This window comes from Dasypus novemcinctus, chromosome 3 (genome assembly GCF_030445035.2).
Source record: "Dasypus novemcinctus isolate mDasNov1 chromosome 3, mDasNov1.1.hap2, whole genome shotgun sequence".
In the NCBI taxonomy this organism is placed as follows: domain Eukaryota; kingdom Metazoa; phylum Chordata; class Mammalia; order Cingulata; family Dasypodidae; genus Dasypus; species Dasypus novemcinctus.
This window is the reverse complement of record NC_080675.1, coordinates 170197999-170222207: the sequence shown is the minus strand read 5'-3', so window position 1 is coordinate 170222207 and position 24209 is coordinate 170197999. Positions and strand designations below refer to the sequence as shown.

Here is a 24209-nt window from a genome sequence, read left to right as displayed (position 1 = left end):
TGGGTTTGAACCCTGAACCTCCCATGTGGTAGGCGGATGCCCTATCTATTGAGTCACATCCGCTTCCCTCTGGTGTCTTTTAGATGTCCCATCATCAGAGAGGCCTTCCCTGGCCATCCGCCTACAATGTAGCCTCCCACCTCCCACATGCCAATAACGCTCTCTTTTGACCTGATCTACTTTTGTCACAGAATTTAGCACCAAGTGATGTGATGCTCTTTACTTACCGTTTATTATCTGTCTTCCCCACTAGGATATAATTTCCATGAGAGTGGAAACTTGATGGGTTTTATTCTCTGCTCTTTCCCCAGTGCCTGGAATAATACCTGGTACATATATATCATAGTAGATCAAGGGTTCTTAACAAGGAGTCAATGAGCTTGAATTGAAATTCAAAAAAAAACAGTCTTGTAGGAACAGGTTGGTGCAGGTGTGATCTATTTATTAAATAATACCCAGTATAGTGTGGACCTAGTAAGGGGGCCATGGAACAAAAAAGTTTAAGAAGCCCTGTAGTAGATGAACAATAGATATGAGTGAATGAATTAGAGTCTTAATGCGCTGCACTGGGTGAGGGAAGGAGGATGCACTGAGGAGACGCGGCCCAAGCCCACATCCCGAGGAACTTCAGCCCCCAGAGCAAGCAGAGGAGGAGGAAGGAGGAAGAGACCGAGGAGGAAATACTCCAGCGAGGAGAGTTTCTTTAACCCAGTTGGACTGTGCTAAGAGACCCGGTAAGATGAGAACTGAATTGGCCAGTGTGGAGCTGATGGATGATTTGGTGAGAACCATTTCCACAGAATGGTGGGACTAGAAGGCAGAGTTGGGATTTAGCGTGAATGAGAGGTGAGAAGATGGAGAGAGTGGGCATAGATTGAGTTCAAGAGGTCCGGCCGTGCAAGGGGAGAGGAAGGGAGGGCCATGGCTGGGACGGTGTAGGGTCGAGGGCTTGGTTCGGCTTGGTTTTAGACCGGGAGATACTACAGCATGACTTGGGTGCAGTGGGTGCTGATAAATATTGGCTGTATTCCATTTTCTAACTGCTGGGTGCTGAAGCCAGGACCCTGGAGTCCTGACCCAAGCTCTCCCATTAGCCTGGGTGCTTTCCCGTCCAAGCCAGGAACGGGGACTTGTGCCGATGTAGAAGGAGATGAGATTTGTTTTGTCGCTTCTCCTACTTGGGTAAAGATTTCCCAAGCATCCTTTGCCCTCGTACGAATTCAAGTCTCAGCTCTACCACCGACTCCCTACATGACTTCAGACACGTTATTTAACTTCTTTGTGCCTCAGCTTCCTCGGTCACAGAATGAGCAGAATAATAGTAATTCTAAGTGGGAATTAATGCCTGTAAAGCCCCAGTCCTGGTATATAGCACACACTTCACAAATGTTGGCCATCGTATTATTTCTGCCACATGGTCCCCAGTGCCATGAGATCCAAACAGCTGCGCTCTGCCAGCCTCCCCCTCTGCCCAGTGGAGGGTCTTAGGTGGGATCAGCCAAGCAGAGCTGCTCCAGGCCCCCAGCAGAGGATGCAGCCGGCCTGGGCTGGGAGCGGCTGGCAGAGCTGTCAGTCCCCTCTCCCTCTAGTCCAGCCCTAACCTTGGAGAATGGAAGAGGGAGAAGGAGGCACCGAGGACATCAGCCCTGAGTGAGGGGACTTGTCATAAGCCCAAGGGTCCAGACGGGTGTCCCTGAGCCTCGCCATGGGCCTGGGAACGGAGGCCGGTGACTTCTGCCGGGAAACACACACCACGTGGCTTGCGATCGGGGCGCTGGGGCCAGGCCAGCATTGGCCTTTTCCTCCGCGTCTCCTCTGCATCTCTGCAGAGCTCCTGAAAGCCCGCTCTCCCCCAGCAGGAAAAGCATACGTTCTTTCCATATAGAGGAGAAATTGTTCGGCGGCTGAGTAAGCCTCTTGGCTGCGGGGCCGTCCGGGCCCACGGCGCGCTGGGCAGGAAGCCGGGCAGCGCCGGTTACCACCCTTGGAAGCGGCTCCGGGCAGGCCCCACGTCCTCGGAGAGGCCGGCGTCGGGATGGGGGTGGGGCTGGCGGGGGCGCAGGGGTCCCCCGCCTGCAGGCCTCAGCAGTCACAGAGCGGGAGAAGCGGGAGCAGCGGCCCGGCCCGTGCAGAGTGCTTTCCCCGCGCAGAACCACTCTTCTCCCTTCAGGCTGGGGCGGGGGTGGGCGAAGGCGAGGGCGCAGGGCAGGGGCTGCAGAAGGGCAGGGCGACGTCCCTGCGCTCCTCACTCTGCCGGCCCTGCAGTCTGGGCGGTCAAACGGGGCTGAGTCACGGGTGACTCAGGTTGTGTCCGGTGAGACAGGATGCTCGTGGCTCGCCACACCCAAATTCTTCTTGATGCCTGCCAGGGCGACTCCTGTCCCTGGTGCCTTAGCTCACCCTGCCACCGCTGCTTGGATGCACGGGTCTCGGGCCAGCCCTGGGCCGGAGGACGCTGCCCCTTCTCTCGGCTCAGCTGGCTCCTCCTGCTCTTTCCAGCTTCTCGAATGTCCAGGAGCCCCTGAGAGTGTAGGTTGGGGAAGTAAGGCAGGACAGGGACGCTGGGGTGTTGAGACAAGTGTGTGGGGAGGAGCAGAGGAGAAATGGAGAGGGGCTCTGCCTAAGGGGGGAATGTTGGAGAAATTAGGGACAGGTAACCTAGAAAGTCAAAGACTCAGGGTGGAAGTGGAGGTAGAGGGTAAGAGCGTCTCCGGCAGCGTGCCATGTCACCACATCTAAGTGAGGCTGTATTTACCACGGGTGGGGGTCTAAGGGGGCAAGGGGCTGCCGACCCTCTGCAGAGTGCTCTCAAGGCAGTGAATTCCCGCCCTTGGATGGACTCAGGCCGAGGTGGACGGCCCCTCCCCGCAAGGCACCAGGTGTCAGCCGGAAGTCGAATCAGAGCTTAGGTCTCAAGCTGGTGGCCACCGGCCAGACGCAGCCCTGAAGATGTATTTCCACCGGCCAGCGTTTCTGCATGCCCACAACCAGCTGGGGCTGAGTGGCACGGCCGGCCTGGGTCACTCACTGATTTTACTGGGCACGAGCATGTCCACGCTGGCGCCGCCCGCGAGGCAGACAGACGGCCCGAGACCACCACCTGGTGGCCAGCCCCGGCCAAACCCAGCAGACGCAACTAGCAGCTTTGAAGGTTCATGAGAATCAGGCAAGAGCAGAGGCCCGGGACACCCCAAGACTGGGGAGACAGGGCGGAAGAGAACCCCGAGAGAGCCAGCTGCTCCTCCTCCCAGACATGCGAGAGAGCCCTTGGGCTCCTCGAGGGGCGCGGTCTCAGGGAACAGAATTCTTCCTGGGGTCTGGCAGGCCTGGATGTGAACCCCTCAGGTCCTTCACTGTTGGGGATTGAGTCATCCCCCACCAAAGCCATGTTCAGGCCCCAACCCCTGGGCCTACGGTGTGAACCCATTTGTATATAAGACCCTTGAAGATGTTATTGAAGTGCGCCCAAGTTGAACGAGGGTGGGACTTTGTCCAATCCGCTGAAGTCCCAGACGCAAAGGAAAGTAGACATGGAAAGAGAAGCCGTGGGGAATAGCCAGAAGCTGGAAGCCAACAGAACCCGGAAGGAGAAGGAGTAGGTGCTGCCACGGGCATTGCCGTGTGACAGAAGAACCAAGGGACCCCAAAGATCGCCAGCTGCCTCGAGATACGACCCAGGAAGGAAGCAAGCTTCCTAGCCTCTGAAACCGTGAGCCCGTAAGTTCCTGTGGTCAAGCCAACCCACTGTCGGGTACTTGTTTCAGCAGCCTGGAAATCAATCCACTAGCCTCACCTCGACTCCCCCGTCTGCACGATGGGGGGTGTTTAAGACACACCGCGCAGGGTCGTGGACCTCCCTGTGCAGACAGCAGAAGGGGACAACAGGGGGTGAGGCCTGTGGCCAGAGGTGTCCACCCGATGGCCCCAAGCCAGTGGCCCTCAACCATGTTGCGTGGTACAATCAGCTGAGGCTCGGGCAGTGAGCGGTTCTCAAACGGTGGTCCCGGACCAGCATCGATGGGGGCGGCCGAAATGCAAGTTCTCGGGCCCCACCCCAGACCTGCTGAATCAGACGTGGTGGGAGCGGGGCCGGCGCTCTGTTCCGACACGCTCTCGGGGGGGATGCACACCCGAGGGGGAGGGCGCTGCGTGGGCAGTGCCGGGGTTGTTACAAAACACCTGCGGTGAGCCCACTGTCCTAGCCTCAGAGTCACCCGTGAGAGTTATGGAACCGAGGGCTGCCCCGGCCCCACCCCACTGCTTCCGGTTGAGTGGTCCGAGGGGGGTCCCAGGCCTGGGTTGAAACAACCGAACTCGGGAGCTGAGTCTAACCTGTACACCGTTCTCCCCACACACCCCACCCCTCCCCCAGTCCAGGGAGGGACACCCAGCTGTTGGTATTTGGTGAGCGCCCGCGCTCCGGCAGGCGTGGGGCCAGGGACTCTGCACGCAGCACCCACAGGAACCCTGGGGATTCTTATAATCCTGTTTTACAGGTGGAGGGCGTGAGGCACAGAGAGGCTAAGTACTCACCTAGGTCACACAGCTAGGAAAGGGAGAATCAGGAGGCCAACCTAGTTCTAGCCGACTCCAGAGCCCACCCGCTTCACGTCCTCATGCTACGAATGAGAAGAGGGGTGACTTGCTCGGGGCCACTGAGGGCCACCCATCATATTCTGATATTTTTGATTCAAAGCTCCCGCGAGCCAGGGCACCCATTTCAAAATGGGATGAATGGACCCCCAAACCCGGCTCTGTGCATAAATGCCACAGGAAAAGGGAGGCAGAGGATGGGTTCCTCATTAAGTCACACGCCCCCTCGAGCCCAGTCGCTTCTTCCTGGGCCCGAGGAATGAAGAAATGGACCCTAGCCCGGCGCCTCGGGACAAGCCTTCGCTCCAGGGTCCGCCCGGGCAGCCTGTGCCCTGCCCCCCGGCAGCCCGGCTCAGACAAAAGAAAGGAAAACACAGGAGGATGGCCCAGCGACAGAATAGGAAAAAATGCAGCCATTTTACTACTAATCAAGCATTCCCAAAAGAGAGCCGCAGAGGCACCTGCAGAGGCCACGGCCGGCTCCTGCGGCCCTGGGGATCCCGCTCAGCGGGAGATGGCGGGGCTGGGCTGCCCTCGGCGGGTCCGGATGCGCAAGGAGAGTCGGTAGAGCGCCATCGCCGCCCTGGCATCTTCCACGGAGCTGTGTCCCAGCTGGCTGCTCTGTAGACACAGGCACAGAGGGGGGCATGGGGCGGGGCTGAGTCTAGAGGCCCCGTGGCTGGGGCCCTCCCTGCGTGCGCCCCGACTTCCGGGGCCCAGAGGTCCGCAGGTGAACGTCCCCCCCCCCAGGTGGCGGCGTCAGGCCCGGCTTCACCCATGGGTCTGAGGTCCAGGTGTGAGGAGGCCCGAAACCCAGTGTCCACCTCGAGCCAGGCTCCAGCTGTGACCCCAAGGCGCCGATGGGAAGGGGCCGCTGCAGACTGGCTCTTGGATACACAGAGCGGCCGACGTGGCTCTGGCAGGGTGCTCGGAGAACCCAGGAGAGAGCCGGGAACTCCAGCCCGCAGGAAGGGAGAGGCTGCTCAAGGGGAAAGGACCCTGGTAAGTGGGGACCAGGTGTTTGGGAAGCGGGAAGAGCAGGTGCAGCTGAAGAAGGGCCCCGGGAAGGGCAGCGGGCAAGGGGGCGTTGGAGGGGGCGGAGGCGTTGGAGAGGGCAGGGGCATTGGAGGGGCGGGGGTGGGGCATTCAGGGCCACGCTGGGCAGTCTGGATGTATCAGGGTAGGGGATGCTCAGGCCATGCTCCCAGCCTGCACCCCAGGCTCCTGTCCTGCTGCCCCTCTCCCTGGCAACCCTCTGCTAAGACTTACCTGGTCTCCCTCAGCTCTGTCTCCTCCCCTGCCGCCCCGTCCTTCATCCCTGCTCCCAGCACCCCTGCCCTTCCCTCCACAGGACCCTCCCACAGTGTGGGGTGCTGACCTGGTGGTGGGCCACCCTCCCATTCAACCAAGGACAGGCTCGGGGTCCTGCTCAGCCCTGTCCCCGGCTTCTGGAGCAGGGCCTGGCTCCGAGGCGGAGCTCAGCGAACACCTGCTGATCCCAAGCGTCCCCCCGGGCCGCCCACCTCCCTCGGCCCTTCCCTCGGCGTGAACTCCAGCCGCCTCCCCGCCGCCGCCAGCGCCTGCCCGCCCGGCCCGCCTCTCCTCAGCTGGCGTTGCCCGCGGGCCGGCAGCGCTGGGGAGGGGCCCCCAGGGGCGGCTTTCAGCCAAGACTGTTGGGGTGTTAAATGCCTCAGCACCCTGCAGCCTCGGGTGGGCTCAGTCTAAAGTGAGTTTTAACACCATTTCCCAGAGTCCTCCGGCAGGACTGAGCTCCAGTTATCTACCGGGCAACCGGCTCGACCAGAACAAACAAACCAAAACAAGCTTACTGAGCTCTTTCCCTTCCTTATCTGGCATTCTCGCTCTCCGACCTGGGCTTCCAGGGTCACCTTCCAGGAAAGCTCCTTGCACTCTGGGGCAGCCCAAACAAAGATGTCCTCCCGCTCAGGCACACAGCCTAGTGGGAGCATCTTGGGGCCAAATATTTGCACAGGTGCCACTGGGGGCGGGGGTTCAGAGGACCTTGGAGGGAGGGTCAGGGCCCCACAGCAGAAGCTCCGAGGAACACCCTGGCCGCAGGCAGCCCACGGTGCCCCATCTGGGAAGGGCGGGCGCTCGGCCCTCACCTGGATGTGCCAGCCGAGGAGGCGCTCGCTCAGCACCCGCAGGGAGACCCGCCTGCAGTGGCTCAGGTTGGCCTCGCGCTTCAGCCACCTGTCGGTGGACGTGTCGTAGGTGGCGTAGTTGTGCAAGTCCTCTCGCAGCACCTTGAAGTCGTTCCGCAGGTCGTGGCCCACCACCAGCTTGCCTTGCAGGAGCTGCAGGATCTGGTCAGGAAGACACGTTCCCGCCCGTCCACGTCACCAGGGGTCCCCCAGGTGCGCCTGGGGCCATCCCGCCTCCACTCGCTGTGTGACCTCGGGCAAATCACTCTCCCTCTCTGGGCTCCGTAGTCTAGGTGTGTGCCAAAGGCCCATTTGGACTCCTGCAGTGGCTTGTCCTTATTGAGCACTTACCCTGTGCCGGGCACTCTTCTACCTGCTTCACACAGAAGATGGCACTGAATCCTCTCAGAATATATGAATAACGGACTCCAAAGGTGCCCTCTTCCTAATCCTCAAAACCTGTGACTATGTTACATGGCAAAGGGGAATTAAAGTTGAAAATGCAATTAAGGTTGCTAATCAGATGGACAATAGACCAGAGGTTACCAGGGGTGGGAGGAGGTGGATGGGGAGTTGTTACTCAGTGGGCAGTTTCTGTCTGGGGTGATGAAAAAGTTTCAGTAATGGAAGGTGGTGATATTAGCACAACACTGGAAAAATTAATATCACTGAGTTGTATACTTAGAAACTATTAAAGTGGCAAGCGTTATGTTATAGACATGTTACTGCAGTTTTTTAAAAAAGGTAACAGCCGGGCCACGTGACCTTCTGGAAACCCCCTTGAGCAGGCACTGATGGGAGATCACCGGGTCGTGTGTGAGCAGGTACAGAGGGAGGCCACGTGCTGGGCGCAGGGAAGCCGAGCTTTTCCCGCGGAGCTCCGTTTTGGAACCCCGGGGCCTGTCTCCCTTCTGGGGGGTGCCCAGCCTGCTTCCCACCAACCCTGAAGGGACACATCCACCATCCCAGGGGCAGCCCCCGCCAGCCCCCCATGTGGGAGGAAAATTCATCCCTCCCTGAGCCCGACGGTCCCTGGGGGAGCTGCGTTAGGCACCCCAGGACTCATCACGGGACAAAAAAGAGCAGAATGAAAATCAGAGGTCGACAAGCAGGGGAAAGGAAGAAGGGAGAAGGAGAGCCGGCGGTTTGGCAGAGAATCCCAACAACGCCTCAGGACGAAGAGGCTTGGCACAGGCCAGGGAAGGACCCGGGCCTTGCTGTGTGGCCTCAGGGATGTCAGAGACCCTCTCTGGGCCTCCGTTTCCCTGGTTGTAAGGTGAGGGCCTGGAGAGATGGGTGAGAGCGGCCCAGGGTGTGGGCCCATTAGCAGCCAGGGCTCGGTCAGCTCTCCGGGGTGGGCAGAGGAGGGAGGGGCGGGGGTTGGGTGGGGCAGCGCCAGCGGGACAGTGGTTCCAGCGGGGCAGGAGGGGGTCCCACGCGGCCGGGGAGTGGCTGACCTGCTCTTCTCTGGGTCTGCCCTGAGCCATTCGCTGGGCACGTGTCAGACTTTGACAACGTCAAACACAGTGGGTGGAGATTCACTTTCCTGGAAAGGGGTGGGGTGGGGAGGAGGGACCTTTACCCGCCTCCTCTCAGCAGCCTGGTGCTGGGCCAGGCGCGTCCCTTGCCTTGTCAGGAGGCCGCCCAACAAGAATATTGAGTCCTGTTTTACAGAGCAGAGAGCTGAGGGTCAGAGAGGTTAAGGGACCTGCCCAGGTCACACAGCCAGGGAGTTGAAAGTTGAGAAGCAACGTTCCATCTGCCTGACTCTGTTATTATTATTGTTATTTGTTGGTCTCCTCCACGGAGACCCCCGGGACTAAATTAGCATCATTTGATTTCAGAGCAGAGATTTCGTATAGCCACCTTACCAAAGAGGAAAGGGGGCTCAGTGCGTGTGCGGCCCAGGTCACACGGCAACGGGTGACAGGTCCAGGTGCAGGTGGCCTCCCCCATACCCCTGCCCTGTTTCCTCTAGCGTTCCAAGAATTTCCCAGATGTGCCTTCCTGGGATGGTGGGCCCTACTCTGACCTACAGAAAGGAAACCACCAGGGCAGGAGCGTTAGCAAGTGCTCTAGGCAATTCTTCCCAGCCAGGCTTGGGAATCCCGGTCCTAAAGCCTGTGGAGCAGCTAGTAGCTCAGGGCCTGCTGCTTCCGTCCACCCATCTGTCCATCCATCCATCCATCCATCCATCGTCAGTTCAGGTATCCTCACTCATTCCTGGCTGCCGGGAGAGGCAGCTGAGTAAGGCGCCTGGAAGGTCACCGCCGTGGTCAGGGAGGCCCGGCCCCCTTGCTGTCATCTGCAGGAGCTGTCCCGGTCCCCTCTCTCCCCCCGCTTGTGCCTGCGTCCCATTAAGCCACTTACCCTGGAGGAAACGTCATGTTGACGTCCTCCTCCTCCCTCTGGCCAAACCCCAGGGAGCTGCCAACACATCTCACCCCAGGCTAACCCCACTTCAAGGGCTAGTAGGCACATGTGGCTCGCAGCCACTGGACAGTGCGGTACTGGAGGTTTAAGCCCGAGCCGTGACTCCTGGCCGCTCTCCCACATTCTCGTAACCTGACCTTGCCTCGCTTCTCCGTGCAAGCGAGCCTCACTTTCCTCCCGCAAAGTATGGACATCATAAAGGAAACAATAATAATGGCGAACGTTTCCTGAGCACTTATGGGCCTTCTCTAGGCACAGCCCCCTCTGAGGTTGCTACTAATTATCCCCATTTTCTTTTATGAATGAGGGACTACCTTACCCAAAGTGACTGAGCAGGTAAGTAACGGAGCCAGGTTTCAAACCGACCCTCTGGGCTCGAAGTGAACAGCCCCCGAGAGCCCACCCGAGCAGGCTGTCCTGTGAGAGCGAGTGGGCACATACTTGGCGGTGCCTGGCGTGGAAGGAGAGCTCAGGAGCGGGCAGCCGCGGTTGTGATTTGACCCCCAGTGCCCGGAGCCTGGCACCTGCTGGGTGCGACGAGTTGGGGTGAACCTGCGGCCCTCGGTTCCCTGGGTTCCTCTCGGGCTTCCCCGCGCCCCGCCAGCCTACACCCCGTGAGCGTGCCCTGCTGAGCCGGGCCAGAAGGGGCGAGTGACACTTTGAGAGTGACTCAGTTTTGCTTTCCATTTAGTCATTTGGAGAAACAGAAAGTGATACTGGAGTAGATACCACAACAAGCTCCAGGCCCAGGGCCCTGCCAGCTGCCGAGACCTCCCCCGGCCCGGGGTTTCTCGCCCCTTCTTGCAAGAGGTTCTTGCTGTGGGGCCCCCACCAAGGGCCCCTGAGATACAAGGGGCATCCAGACCTCAAGAGGAAGGCTCAGCCCAGGGGTGTGTGGGAAATAGCAGGACCCCAGCCCCTAACTCACTGTGGGGGCGGTGGCACAGGGCTGGGTTTCCCCCTTCACAACACCAGGGCGCTGGACCAGATGCCCCGAAACCTGCTCCCGGGGAGCAGCCTAAGCGTCTGTGATGGCAGGGAGACCTGATGGTGGTGTGACGGGGACACCGTTTGCCCCCGCCCTGGAGGCTCCCTGCGCAGGGGCGGTGGGGACTCTGACATGGTTGGGATTGCAAGCCACAGATCTGGCACCCCGAAGCTGGGATGGGGGTGCAGCAGGGGTGCCCCTGGCCCCTGGGCCTGGCCGTTCACTCACCTCTAGCCGGGCCACAGCGAACGGCGTGGCCCCCTGCATGTGCTGCGGCGTTACCCCGCTGACCCGGGTCCTGTAGTCGGTGATCTCCCCCTCGGGCCGGATGAACTTGTCGTAGAGCACGGCGCCCTGGGAGTCCACGAGGCTGCAGCGAGCCAGGCCGCTCTCCCGGCTGGGCCCCAGCCCCACCATCTCGCAGTCCATGGCCACCACCTCGGCGCCGCGCGCCATGCTCCCTGCGCGGGGGCCCTCACGCGGGCTGCAGAGAGCGGGGGCGGGGGGGCGTCACGGCAGGCCCCCTCGGCCCTGCCCTTGGTCACGACTGCCACCTGGCAACGGGGGAGGTTGGCCTCGTGCCACCCTACCCCGCTCCCTCAGACTGGCCGTCCAGGGCCTCTCGCCCTGCCTGGCCCCTCCTCAGCCCAGGGAGGCAGCCTCCTCTCGCCCTGCCTGGCAGCCTCCTCTCGCCCTGCCGGGCAGCCTCCTCTGGGCCTGCCGGGCAGCCTCCTCTCGCCCTGCCTGGCCCCTCCTCACTGCAGGGAGGCAGCCTCCTCTCGCCCTGCCGGGCAGCCTCCTCACTGCAGGGAGGCAGCCTCCTCTCACTCTGCCAGGCAGCCTCCTCTCGCCCTGCTGGGCAGCCTCCTCTCGCCCTGCCTGGCAGCCTCCTCTCACTCTGCCGGGCAGCCTCCTCTCGCCCTGCCGGGCAGCCTCCTCTCGCCCTGCCTGGCAGCCTCCTCTCGCCCTGCCGGGCAGCCTCCTCTCACTCTGCCGGGCAGCCTCCTCTCGCCCTGCCGGGCAGCCTCCTCTCGCCCTGCCGGGCAGCCTCCTCTGGGCCTGCCTGGCAGCCTCCTCTCCACCCGGGAGGCAGCCTCCTCTCGCCGGGAAGCTCCCTTCCACCACTCCGCTGGCAGCTGCCTCAGCTGCCCTGACCTCCCGCCCTTACCTGCCTGCTTCCTGGGCCTCCGGTGCTCCCCTGCCTCTCTTGGGCCATCGCTACTGCAGTTGATCTTAGTAGTGACTCATCTCTGACTCTACACCGGGAGTCCTGAACCTGTTTCAGTTTCTGCTTTGTTATCAAGTGAAGTCAGGGGCGGGTGCCGGGCAGGGGGGCTGGGCTGCTCCACTTCCTCAGGCCCCTGGCAGGTGGGGAGCCGAGAGGCCTGAGCCAGGGCTGCCCAAGCTGGCGGGCTCTGCGTTGGGACGGCCCTCCCTTGCCCTCGCCCCCCATCTAATGGCTCAGAGCCCTCCCACACCTCCTCATCGTATGACACATTTTATATGAATGGAGGTTATTTCAACATCTTTCTCACCCTCTGCCCGTAGAATAAACATCCTCAGGATCGGAGTCCAGGGAATGTCCCATTACTTCCGGGGCCGACTACCAGTCTGATGTTCTGTGGGCCTTCTTTGGGGACAGGAGGAGAAGACTCTTGGGATGTGGAGGCTACTAACCGGGAAGGGCAGGAGAAGGCTGGGTAGGGGTGAGCCGGCCCCCACCCTGGCCGGGGGAGCCAACGAGGCTGTGAGGAAGCCTCGCTGGCCGGGCTGTTCAGGGGCGCCTCAGAAGCCTGCTGCCTGTCCTCAAGGGGCCGTCCCGCCAGCTGCGTGGACGCTTGCCCTCAGGCTAGGAGAAGCAGGCCTTGAGGACGCCCCCACCAGCCGGGCCACGCTCACCCTTCCAGGCTAGAACCGGGAGCTTCCTGAAGAGCGCCTGGCACGTGGAAAGTACTTGACGTTTATTAAATCAATGAGTGGCTCACAACCGGGGCAAGAAGAGAAGAGCTCTCAGTGAGGAAAAGGTCCATCCTTGTGACCAAACTGCTCGCCTCTGCCCAGGGCAGACTCTTCCGTCACTGCCTCGTTCGTCTTGGCCCCGCCAGGGTCTCGGGCCCAGGGGACCCGCTGGCTGAACCTCCAGCCCCCCATCACTGGAGGGCACGAGTACCGGCTGGCCGAGCTCGTGTGCGTTGGTGGCAGGGTAAGTACGCACGGCTGGCGCGGGGGCGTGCTGAGCTCCACCAGCTCCTGGTGGTCTAGCGTGGCCAGCCTTCAGCCCCCCAAGTGCAGAGCCCCCATGCCGGCCCCCCACCCCGGGCCGCCACGGAATAATCAGCGTGCCAGCTGACCCAATTGCCCCCAGTTGTCACAGACGTGTGACTCGGGAAGGAAATGCCATGGGGCCAGGGCACTTTCGCCACGTGGGACGACAGACTTTAACAAGCCTCAAAGAGGAAGCGCCATCGTGAAACGCATCTGCGTGATGAAGTAGTCTTGTCTGTCCGGTTGGTTCAAGTGTGACCGATTTTGGGTTCCCATCCAGAGTGAGCAAATTTTGTTTGAATTCAGCCTGTTTGGGACTTTTTGCTTTTCAAATGCATCAAGGTTTTCTTTCTATCCTGACCTAAGGGGAAATGAAGCAAAGTTCCTGTTGCTTTATTTGAACATGCACTTAAAAAATAGCACCTCAAGATCCCAGCAGATGTTTCTACAGTCCCCAGGGAAGCACAAGCGGCTGAGGTAACTCCCACGCCCACTGGCCTGGCCTGCAGCCCCTTGCCCCTCATCCACTCACCTCCCGGCTCCACTCTGGCCTCCTCAGGTCTCAGAATACATTTTTTCCCCAAGGGTCATGCACCTGCTTCTTGGAGGTGCCCTCAAATCTCCTTCTAATCTTTCCAGCATTGCCTCCAAGTCCTGCATCTCGAGGTCTTTTAATTGAAACTTGCATTTTCCGTTTCCCTCCCTGATTTTTCTACCATTAGCACTACTTGCCACTGCACACTCTACTAGCCCAGTTACTGATTTCCCCCTCCCCCCCCATTCTGCTTGCTGCCTGGTCCCCGCTTTTTCTGTGTTGAGTGCTCTCATGTGGGACAGAGGCATGGCTAAGAGCCCAGAGGCCCTGGCCCCAGCCAGGGGAGTGGGCCGGAGGGCTCCCAGGGCAGGTGCTTCCCAGGCTTAGCTGGTGTCACCACCCGCCAGGCCAAAGCCCAACGTCCCGCTGGATCAGGCAACAGCAGGCAAGTGACTGATTTGGGACAGCCTTCACAGTGTTCCAAACGCGCCCAGCCCGCTGGCCCCTCATGACCGGCAAGTATCCCGGCCGCTGCTGCATGACTTTTGGAGGCTCTGGAACCATGCACAGGGCACAAGCCAAGTGAGGACTCGCCATGGCGGGTCAGAGGCCCCGAAGGAACCTGCCCATTGATTCTAGCTCAGCCCGGCATGCATCTCTGAAATGTGTTCTTCTAAATTATGTACTATAGATTGAGCCATATGCGAGCACAGTGGAGTATCAGCAGATTAATGTGGTTCAGTTTAATACATGCAAAATTGCACTAATGGATCACACATTGTGAAACATATTCTGTAGCCTTAATATCCCACCACATCCCAACGCATCGTCTTGCAAGCTGTCCACCCCAATGGTCAATGCACCCAAAAAGGCTTAGTGCCCTGGGTCCCCTTACTGCCACCAAGGCTTGAGAATGCACAGAAAAGACCACTTCACCCACTTTTCCAATTGAATTTTATTCCAGAACAAAGGGTTTACAACAGGGCTTCCTAACTAGGGGTCTGTGAGCTTGAATTGAAATTCAAAAAAATATTCTTGTGGGTACATATTGGTGCAGATCTGATATATTATAAATAGTACATACAGTATAATGTGGACTTAGTCAGGGGTCCGTGGAACAAAAAACGTTAAGAACCCTGGTTTACAACAAAGCTGATTAAAAAACCCAGTAAAGCTTAATTCCCCACAGGTCACAGCTCCTTCTCCCTCTATCAGCAGCTCTTCAACCCACAAGCCAGGGGACAGCGCTCACCTGTGGCAGTCTACTACTTCGACCCCTCCAGTGAAAAGTGGAGTGTCATTTCAAGAGTGTCTCTACCTCCCCAACCCCTGCTTCTTTGCTCAGACTAACATGAAAGCCATTTTATCCCCTGAACACAGTGGCTGGATCCTGGTGAGAAGTCAGCAGCACCTGATGGCCACACATAATAACCAACTGGGAACAAAGACGGGGAGCACGGCTAGAACCGCCGTGTTTGCACCACCCCTGCCCCTCTGTGGTCCAGAACATTCTGTCCAGGCCAGGTTGAGGGATCAGTGTTTAAGGTTTTACCTGAAAAGGCAGAAATGAATCCTTAAAGAATAAACAGCAACTCACATTCACTGAGATTCACTGTGTACCACGTATTGTGCTAAGTGTGACAGCGAATCCTCACGCCCTCCTGAGGTAGGTTTTGCCATTATCCTCATTTCACAGATGAGGAAACAGACTCCAGGGTGAAGTTACACCTTTGCATAAGGTCTCAAAGCTACTAAGTGGCAAGCAAAACTGGGGCTCAAACCAAGGCCTTTGTGACTTGAGCTCTTGGCTACCCTAACACCCCAGAACTGCCTCTTAGGAAACAAGGAAAGGGGTGGAGGATGACAGCCAGGCAGAGACCATTTTTAATTAGGAGACCCCAATAACCACCTGACTGCCGGTCACAGTGCTTGAGGGGCAGCAGCCCGAGTGTGGGGTATCCCACAAAGCTGCTACCGCCCTGCCCTAGCCCAAGGCCCTGCTTTTGGCAAATAAAGGTCCCATGAGCGGTTCTGCTCAGGACCCCTGAATTCAAACTGCAGGCTTGTTTCTCAGACTCTGCTTAAGCGTCCAGTGCTGGGTGGGCAGGGGGAATTCCTGATTTGGGTCAAAATATGCCAATCTTCATCCCACACACCTACGTTCCCGCCTCCCCAAGCTGTGCCTGGTGATCTGCTGATAAGCATGTGAGGGGTCCAACTCCCAAGGGAGGCCCGTGGGCTGGGCCATTCCCCTGCAGCCGAGCAGGGGGGTGACAGGCCACACAGCGGAGGTACAAGTTCCTACAGTGGCTCAACCCAGAGGTCCGGTTCAGAGAGGAGGGGGTTAGAGATGCCGCCCTTGGAGGCGACCTCCACTGCTTCACGGCATATTTACTCTGAGTCCACAAACGACCCTGGAAGGGTAGGTGGCAGAAGAACTCTACCGCAAGTCGCTGAGTTGAGATGAGGGAGCTCCTAGAACGTGGGGACACTGACAGGTCCGCCCCCACCCCCAGGAGGGGGGTATTATCCCTTCAGATGGCACAGCATGGTGGCTGCAGATCAGGGGGTGGGGCAAGGCCAGGGACAGCCTGTTGACACACTCCCCGGTCCTGCTGGGCCCCGGAAGGTAGCCCCCTGCCGTTCCCACCGTGTCTGTAAAGTGCCATCAGCAAAAGCCACGTGAAGCAGGGAGAGGGGACCAACGGCAGCCCTGCGGAGATGGGGCTGTGCCATGGGCAGAGGGCGTGGGGGAGGGAGGGGGGCTCAATCCTGCCCCAAGGGGTGGGCTGCCTGCCCCCTGCCCTGCCCGGTGCTCTCAGCCGCTCCCTACAGGCTGCCACCTGCTCCCCACTGCCTTCCTCTGGTGCCCTAGGCCAGGTCCTCGGGCCAGTACTGGTCCTCCATGTACTGCTCCATGTCTGTACTGCTGTCGGGCTCTCTGTCCTCAGGGGGTGCCCGGGGGCTGCTGGCCTCCTGCTGTTCCCACGGCACCTCCACCAGCCGGTAGAGCTCCATGGCCGTCATGGCGTCTTCCACCGACGAGTGCCCGTGCTGGCCCACCTGTGGACAAGAGCAGACACGTCACTGCCCGCTGGCCTGGTGAGGGAAGCCCCTCGGCCCCCAGGGCTTTGTATAGGCCCAAGAGCTCGAACCCACAGAACAGGGGTGCATGGCCTGGTACAGATAAAAGGGTGTGGGCTTTGGGGTCAGAAAGGGACTGAAGCTCAGCAGGACCACAAGCCTGTTTCCTCAACTGTAAACGGAGTGAAAATTTCTACTTCAGAGGCACCTTAGAAAGATCAGATGGGAATCATGGTCAGCAAGAGCTACTGGCTGCCCTGATGGATGCATCCATCTCTGACGGCAGGAGATGGAGGACGAAATGAAAATGAAAGGACAAATCTGCAAGCAACTGGCCTGGCAGAGGATCCAGGGCTGCCCGGGCAGGGGTGCGGTGGGGGCCAGCAGGCCCGCCCTCTCCCTCCCATTCCCGTACCCCGCACCTGGATCTTCTTGTGCAGCAGCTGCAGGGCCAGGTCCTTGAGAGAAACCCGGGCCCGCACGGGGAGGCCGGGCTGGCAGAGGAGGTTGGGGACGTAAGTGGTGTCCCGGGTCTGGCTCCGAGGGTGGACGTACTTGAGGGCCCGGAAGTCGTTGTGCAGCGCGTGCCCCACCACCACCTTGCCCTTCAGGAGCTTAAGGATCTGCGGGGGGGGGGGGGCAGGAAGCCACCGTCAGGCTGCAGGCTGGGACGGGGGCCAGGAGGCAGCCCGGAGGAGGGAGACCACGAGCGCCGCAGTCAAGCGAGCTGCCGGGAGCCCTCGTCTAGGTGCTTCTCCTCGCTAGCTGACTCCGGTTCTCTCCTGTGAAATCGGGAGCACGGAAAGGCGTTCCTGGGCGGTTCTGACTTCTAGCTACTTGACTTCTAGCTACTTGACCCGAGCAGCTTTCCTGCCGGGAGGGGCTCATCTCCCTTTGCCTGGACGACTCCACCCCCCAAACGCCTATTAAGCAACAAGTCTCAGCTTCAATGTCAGCTCCTCCGGAGGCCTTCCCAGGTCTCCCCCCACCTAAATTAGCCCTGCCACTCTCTCGGCATCTTGTTCTCTTCCTTCACAGAATTTGTCATATTTTCTAACAACACCTTCAGTCCTCCCTGCGCCCACTCCCCCATCGCCAGTGTGAGCTCTGTGAGTGCAGGGCCGTGGGGACAGGCTGACTAGCGACGTATCCACGCTCCACACAGCAGGGGACCAACGGGCCGCTGGGTGACGTCGACAGAACCATGCACAGCACTAGGGGACACATGGCAAACGGCAGCTCTGGTTAGTACTGGCAGACGCAGCCGTGCCTTGGGGACTCGCCCCTCTGCCCCCATTCTGCAGGGACCTCCCCCCCCCCAGCCTGTAAACCCACGCTCTTGCTCAGCTCTGACCTTCAGCACACGTGACCTTGGCTCCCTGCTTGGGCCCCCCTCAGACCCCAGGGGTGATACAGACAGGTCAATAGGCCTGCAGTCCCCTGCCCTGAGCCTTCTCCGCCGGGCACAGGCTCCCACCACAGCCGCGGGCTCCCCACTCCCTCTGTGGGCACTAAACCCAGAGCTCACAGCAGACAGAAAGGGCTTCAGTGCAGAGCTGTGCTGCCACCACTTGTGTCACACACCCGGTCCTGCCCCCGCCACCAGGGGGAAGGAACTGTGCACACCCGCACTGGCTCAGAGCGGGGCAGCCAAGAATCTCCAGGGGAGGGGTCTGGGGACAAGGAACCTGGGCTGCCAATAAGGCTTTAGATGGACTTCCTGCTACACTGGTGTGGTCCCCCCACTAATTAATTTTTTTCAGAGGACTGAAAAACTGACAGAAGGAAATAAGCCAAAAGTTAACACCCAAAGGCCACAGGACTGTTTTTTGCAAACTTCATACAGAAATACTAGAATAGAAAAGGGCATTTTAAAATATTTTTTAAAACTTCAGAATTTAACACCTTACAGTTGGTCTAGTTTTCTATAACATTCCTGCAATCCTCCTGAGCAGGCGGGGCTGGGATTTCTAGTCACCTTATCGCATGGAAAAGGAATCCAATGAAGTAACTTTCCCAAAGGCTCTGAGTCCCCAGTTGAAAAGTGGCGGCCCAAACCCACCTGTTCTTCCCAGCTCATCACACTGACTCAAAGAAGCCCCCCACCAGTGCAGGGCAGGGCCGTGCCAACCCCGCCCTCACCTCTTTCTGGGCCACCTGGAAGGGGATGGCCTTGTGCATGTGCTGCCGAGTGATGCCACTCCAACGGGTGCGGTAGTCGACGATGGGCATCTCCGGCCGGATGTACTTGTCGTAGAGAACTTGGCCGTGGTAGCTCACCACGGAGCAGCGGGCCAGCTCGCTCACCCGCCCGTGGGGTCCCGTGCCCACCATCTCGCAGTCAATAGCGACACACTTGCTGGGCAAGGGCCCCACAGCTGCTCTGCGGCAGGGGGCACTGCCAAACTCCACCTGTGGACGCCGCCGCTTACTGCTGGCAGCTTTGGTGCCTGGCAAAGTCCCCGACGGGGTGGGCAGGAGGGAGGAGCCTGGCTCTGGGGGTGGGCTCAGCAGCCCCTGCTCCTGCAGCAGAGCCTTCTGGGCCATGAACCGCTGGTGCTGTCGGCTCCTCCTCTTGTGCCTTCGCCGAAGCACATCCTTGGCATTCGAGCTGGTGAGGGGAGGACACAGGCACTGGGCAGACTCAGGGGCCTCCTGGGGCACCATCCCAGCCGGCTCTCGGCTCTGAGCAAGGGAATCCTGGGAGGTGATCTTCCAAAAGGGCAGCCCCCTGGAGAGAGAACACACGGGGGCGGGCTTCGTGAGGAGTGCCCGGGCAGCCCTGTCCCGGGGGGCTTGGCTGCTGGGCTGCCCTGAAGCACTGGACTTTATCTCATGCCTCGCTGGCCATAACAGTTAATAGTTAATAATAACTGCACTAATACAGTAAATACCATGTGCAGAACACTGTTACTGTTCTAAGAACTTTACATGGAATCATTCGTTTATTCTTCCCAATGACCCTAATAAAGCATAATTCGTGCCCTTGTTTTATAGGTAAGGAAACTGAAGCACAGGTGACACAACTGGCCCACGGGTGAGACAACGCCTGAGATGAACCCAGGCAGCCCAGAGTTCTTGCTCACCATCTGCAATGTTGTTACCTTGAAAATTTTCAGAGTGTTTGGTCATAGGAAAACAAACGTTACAGAAACAGTACATAATAATGCCATTAAAAAAAAAAACAACTTATGAAATGTGTAGACCCCTAGCAGAACCTGAAATAAATTCACGGGAAGCTCACAAGGGTTGTATTTTTGGTATGAGTTGACCAAATGAGCTTAATTTATTTAAATGACTTTTGTCGCCAACCCATTAGTCACAAAAACACCTACAAAATCTGAAAACGGTTGAACCTGTGTCATCACTGTGGCCTACAGCAGGGCTGTGCTAAGCCAGCTCTCCTTACAACCACGGCGTGTGTAGGTGGTCAAGGTCCGCCGTACACTCCCTCCGCAGAGAACTGCGGGCTCCCTGTCGCCCACGGCTGGGCTCCTGGGCTTCCGGCTCACCACTGCCTACGGGGAACGCCTGATGCTCCTGTGAGTTTGCAAAACCCTAGAAATAAGGCCAGCATCCTCCAAACAGCCGAGACCGTGGCTGGGAAAATCTCCTTCTAGTTGCTATGCAAAACCAGACCAGACTTAACTCAGCTCTGTAGAATTTACTTAAGCTACTGAGCTTATACCCTGGCTTGTAAAATGGGTCTTCACCCCCATGTGAGGATGTGCTGTAATCCACACATATTATATTACAGTGGGGGCCCAATAACTCTCCACTCCTTCCCCCCCGAGAGAGTAAGACTAAGACACTCGCTCATGGTTAGTAACCGGCTCTTCCCAGGCCAGAGCTGCCTGTGCCAGGCTCACCACCCTTCCTGCACACAGGCCACCCCCTGCCTCACTTCTCACTCCGCATCCCTCTTCCCTTTCAGACTCCACTGCTGTTCTCAGTGGAAGCCCTTCTGCACAGCCCCTTCATCCCACTGCGCTTCACAGGCCAATGGCACATGGAGGCTCTCTAGGGTCCCCCCAGCTCTGCCAGGTGCAGGGCAGAGACGAAACACAACCCTGAGAATTCAGACCAGCCACAGAGGAAGAAACGGGAGCAGAAAGCGAGTTGAGGGCTGCGTTAGAGGGCTAGGGAAGCAGAAAAGGGCGGAACGGTCACACTCCAGGTGTAAGGGAGAGGAGCTGTGGCCGCACTAGAGGCAAAGGCTGGGCCTGAGGGAGAAGGGCCTACCAACAGCCTGACGTCTCGGAGGTGTAAAGCACAAACTGGGCCAGGGGTGGAGGCACCGCTCCTTTCGCCTTCGTACCACGTGATCTTTTGTCCCCCACCCTGGTGGTCCTTCCATCAGCCATTCCACAAGTCACCCCCATCCCAGACTGGTCTCTGCTGGGCAGGAGGGCACAGTAGCTCTGGCCCAAGACATTTACAGCCTAGCTCACCCCTCTGTGCTCTCAGCACAATCAGAGGAGCAGTTATGTACACTTCTAGGTAGATAGTTATATACAGACCACCTCCATCACCATTAATTCTGACCCTCTGAAGGCAAGGGAGAGCCTTATTTGCTTCTGCCCCTCAACAGCCAGCCCCCGGCAAGGCCTCTTTCAGAAGTGTGCGAAGGGAGCTGAAGGTAGGCCTGCTATATGCCAGATGGTAGAGCTGGTCGCATCCTCAGACACCTCCTGGTGTGGTGGCAAGAGACCAGTCAGACAATTAATTATAAGGGTGTGCACAAGATGGGAGGAGCAGGACAGGAAGATGCTAGAATAGGCAGAAACACTGGGTTAGAGAAGGCCTGGCAGGGGAAGAGGCACTTTGAAGGGTTTCAGGAAGGTGTACCAAGTAGCTCAGGAAGAGCAGGGCATTCAGACAGAAAAGGCAGATGCAAAGTACATCCATTGTGGGAGGGCAAGAAGCCTGGAGCTGCAGTTGAAAAGAAAGGAGGTGGGGGGAGAGGAGATGGGTGGTGCAGGGACAGAACAGTTCTCCTTTTCCTGGAAGAGTGGGTAAGTTTGGGTTTCATCCAGAGAATGATGGGAACCACCGAAGGATTCTGGGAAGAGGGCAACAGAATCACAACCGCCTCATGGGAAGAAGTCTGGAGAAGAAAAGAGCCGGAGCAGCAGGCTGGATTAATAGACCTGGGAAAGCGAGGATGTTGAAGGGGCGGGATCTGGTGGGAGGATGCCAGCATTCCCCTGAGCAGGGCTTGGCCAGGACCAGGCAGGGTGACCCATCCTGACTCATCCACCCTCCCCACTTGCTCACACCTTCTCCCTGATTTTATAATCAACTTGCTCATACAGCCAAGTCACACCTTAGAGCTGACAAAGGCAGCCCCTCCATTTGCCTCTGCCCAGCCAGGGGAAGAACAAGGTCCCAAAGGAATCAGGAAATCAGAATCGCCAGAGGCTCAGGGCCACCAACCTGACGGCTGATGAGGAAGGCGGCAGGGAGGTCTAGGCTCTCTGCCACTAAATAAAGAAATGAGCTGGGGCAAGTCCCTGTCCCTTCGGCATAAGCTGAGGGCTTTGACCTACGCTAAGGGCTTCCTTAAACGCAATCACCGGCAGCTATTACGGCTTTTGTTTACAACGCCGACTGCCAGCTCCCCCCGCCCCCATCTTAACTGCTGTTTGGGGAACAGGGCCGAGAATCAGTGTTTCAAACAAGTACAAGCGCTTTCCCCACCGCAGGATTCTGATAATCGCCCCACTGTGGAAAGCCCGGCCCCGATAGGGTCTCCTCAAGCGATTAAAAAGTATGAGGGGGAAAAAAAGCAAAACAAAAAACTTCGAGGAGAGCTCGGCGCGATCACCCCCTCCGGCTGACGTCCTCCCGGGTGTGACGCGTGGGAAGCCCGACTTCACCCGGGGAAGGACGCGGGCGTTGGTCGCTCACCAGCTCGGCGCGTCCCCCGCCCAGCACCGCCCCCTCAGGCCCGGGACCCCAGAGCAGGCCGCAGACAGGGGACAGGCGGCGCCGGGCCCGGCCTGCTGACTCGCCGCCCCGCAGGGCTGGCCCAGACGAACCCCGGAGGCCCCGCAAGCCGGAGAGGACGCCACGCGCGGGGTCCCGCGGCCCGGAACCCGCCGCCCCGGCCTTCCCCGCCGGGGTCCCGGAGCTCACCCGCAGCCCCGCGTGCCTCTTCCGGTCCGCACGTGGCTCCCGACCCGCCGGCTGGGGCCACACGCCCGGGCATGCCCGGCCTTAGCTGCCCGCCTATTGGCTCGCAGAACGACAGTGCCCGCCTAAGACCTCTTCGGATTGGCCGGCAGCCTGCCTCGCGCCGGTTGGTGTGAAACAGCAGGAGGGGCGGGGACTCCTCAAGGGGGCGGGGCCTGTGCCTGGAGCGCGCTGAGCTGGCGGGAGATTTTAAAGGGCCTGGAGGGGCACGTGTCCTCCTCTCGTTCCGCGCCCCCCAGCCCGAACCTGATTGGAGCTGACTCTGACCCGAGCATAGATTTGAGGGAAGCCGACCGTGGGGAAAGCAGGAGAGGTAAGCCCTTCTATCCAGTCTCCTGATGGCTTTGGCTTAAGCCCCTGCTGGTTACCAGCAGTCTGCATTTTGGAACGCTCAGTCCGCGGATAAGGCCTGGAGGAAGAGGACTTGGGAGGTGGATGTGGGAAGAGCAGAGGAGGGACAGAGGCAGCACTGATCAGCGTGGAAGAGAAGGTGGGGTGGAGCAATGGTTATCAGACACAGGCTTTGGGAGAGGGAGCTTTGAAGGCGAGGAGACTTTAAGGGAGGCAGCACCCAGATCCTCAATCCGGCGGGACCCTTGGGGTTCCGCCTCCCTCTCCCCTTTTATAACCATCTGCCTTCCACTTTACAAAGGAAAACCACAACTGGCATCCATTCTGAATCTTGTTTGCTGCCTTACCCTGGAAAATATAATAAAAATCTCCAGGAAGGGAAAAACAGTAGGGCAATTCTAAACAATGGGTTATTGTTGAGGGCTAGGCAAGAAATCCTTATGCAGGTCAGGTGGTTTCCCATGCTTTGCTTTCACTAAGATCCAAGGAGGATCTAATTAAAAGTACACTTTTGATGATGGATAGTTATAGGGGCTTAAATAGAATGACATTGCCAGAACAAGCATCCTTCCACCCCTATTTGCTTTTTAAGTGAACAGTGTTTATCAGTGCTTACATTTATAAAAACAAAACAAAAAGCTCAACTGTCTTGTCAAATAAAAACAAATCCAGACAGAGTAAGGAGAGACTTTATTCGAAAGGATTATTGCCATAGGGAGAACAACTCCAACTATAAAATCTGTAAGCATCTCAAAGTTTAAACTAAAGCAGGGGTCCGGGCGCTTGAATTGAAATTCAAAAAATCATTATGCTTGTGTTGGTGCGGGTGTGATATATTTATTAAATCATACACAGCACAGTGTGGACTTAATAAATTCCGTAGGGAGACCTATAAGCCAGGGATGCAGATGAAGGGCTCAGTATTTAAATATATTGAATTGCCTAGGAGACACTGGCTAGCCGAGGTAGAAATGGGGATTCTCTCCCCGAATGCTGAAATCCCTTCTTTTATGGCCTTCAACTGATTGGTTGATATATCATTCATTGCTGATGGCAGTCTCCTCACTTGATTGTAGATGTCACCAGCCACAGATGTAATCAACTCACTGATGATTTAAGTCCATGAAATGCCCTTGTATTACAGTTAGCCCAGTGTTTGCTTGGGCACCATTACCTGGCCAAGTTGACACATTAACCCAATCATCACATTAACTTTTGCTGTTTTCCAGGGTCACAGGATTTCAGTAAAGCTCAACATTGTCACTCCCAGTTCTTGCAAAGAATAATATTCATCCTTGGATTCATAAACTTAATGAGAAAAAAAACTGGCCCAGTCCATCTCTGTAAGAGATATATATTTTTCATGGTATTTCTAATGAAAATTTACTTGCTACGTTTAAAAATTATCCTTCATATATGAAATACTATGTATTTATGTTATTTTGATCAAATGTATACTAGTGATAATTGCAATCCTTAACATCAAAGAAAATTTTTTAGAATTAAATTTCAAATCATATCCTTAAGTTTGTGACAAAAAAAGTATGAGAGCACACTCCATAAAATATTGCCAAGCATCAAACTATATTATGCTAGGTTA

The 24209-nt window shown here is 57.8% G+C and overlaps 2 protein-coding genes across 3 annotated transcripts; both read right to left on the bottom strand.

The window, feature by feature from the left end:
• Positions 1 to 4982: 4982 nt before the first annotated feature.
• ISG20 (interferon stimulated exonuclease gene 20) lies at positions 4983 to 11612 on the bottom strand. 2 transcript variants are annotated; one of them, XM_004481080.4, is made up of 4 exons: positions 11352 to 11612; positions 10408 to 10663; positions 6720 to 6920; positions 4983 to 5214 (listed from the first exon to the last, which is right to left on the bottom strand). In XM_004481080.4, the coding sequence occupies exons 1-4, from the start codon at positions 11393 to 11395 to the stop codon at positions 5098 to 5100; spliced, it is 618 nt and encodes a 205-aa protein (XP_004481137.2). In that variant the 5' UTR covers positions 11396 to 11612; the 3' UTR covers positions 4983 to 5097. The 2 variants fall into 2 exon arrangements, with proteins under 2 accessions (XP_004481137.2, XP_023441144.2); XM_023585376.3 differs by having other exon boundaries at positions 11348 to 11608.
• Positions 11613 to 13916: 2304 nt separating this feature from the next.
• On the bottom strand, positions 13917 to 22293 carry AEN (apoptosis enhancing nuclease). The gene is made up of 4 exons (XM_004485290.5): positions 22202 to 22293; positions 18206 to 18794; positions 16486 to 16686; positions 13917 to 16042 (listed from the first exon to the last, which is right to left on the bottom strand). Exons 2-4 carry the CDS (start codon positions 18728 to 18730, stop codon positions 15851 to 15853), a joined length of 918 nt encoding a protein of 305 aa, XP_004485347.2. The 5' UTR covers positions 18731 to 18794; positions 22202 to 22293; the 3' UTR covers positions 13917 to 15850.
• Between the last annotated feature and the right edge of the window lie 1916 nt (positions 22294 to 24209).

Coding starts and splice junctions, on each gene's coding strand:
- ISG20 (XM_004481080.4), bottom strand. CDS start 11,395: ATGGCCCAAGAGAGGCAGGGGAGCACCGGAGGCCCAGGAAGCAG. Junction 10,664..11,351: donor ACCGGAGGCCCAGGAAGCAG/GCAGGTAAGGGC, acceptor CGCTCTCTGCAG/CCCGCGTGAGGGCCCCCGCG. Junction 6,921..10,407: donor TCGCTGTGGCCCGGCTAGAG/GTGAGTGAACGG, acceptor CTTCCTGACCAG/ATCCTGCAGCTCCTGCAAGG.
- AEN (XM_004485290.5), bottom strand. CDS start 18,730: ATGGTGCCCCAGGAGGCCCCTGAGTCTGCCCAGTGCCTGTGTCCTCCC. Junction 16,687..18,205: donor TCCAGGTGGCCCAGAAAGAG/GTGAGGGCGGGG, acceptor CCCCCCCCGCAG/ATCCTTAAGCTCCTGAAGGG. Junction 16,043..16,485: donor TGCTGCACAAGAAGATCCAG/GTGCGGGGTACG, acceptor TCTTGTCCACAG/GTGGGCCAGCACGGGCACTC.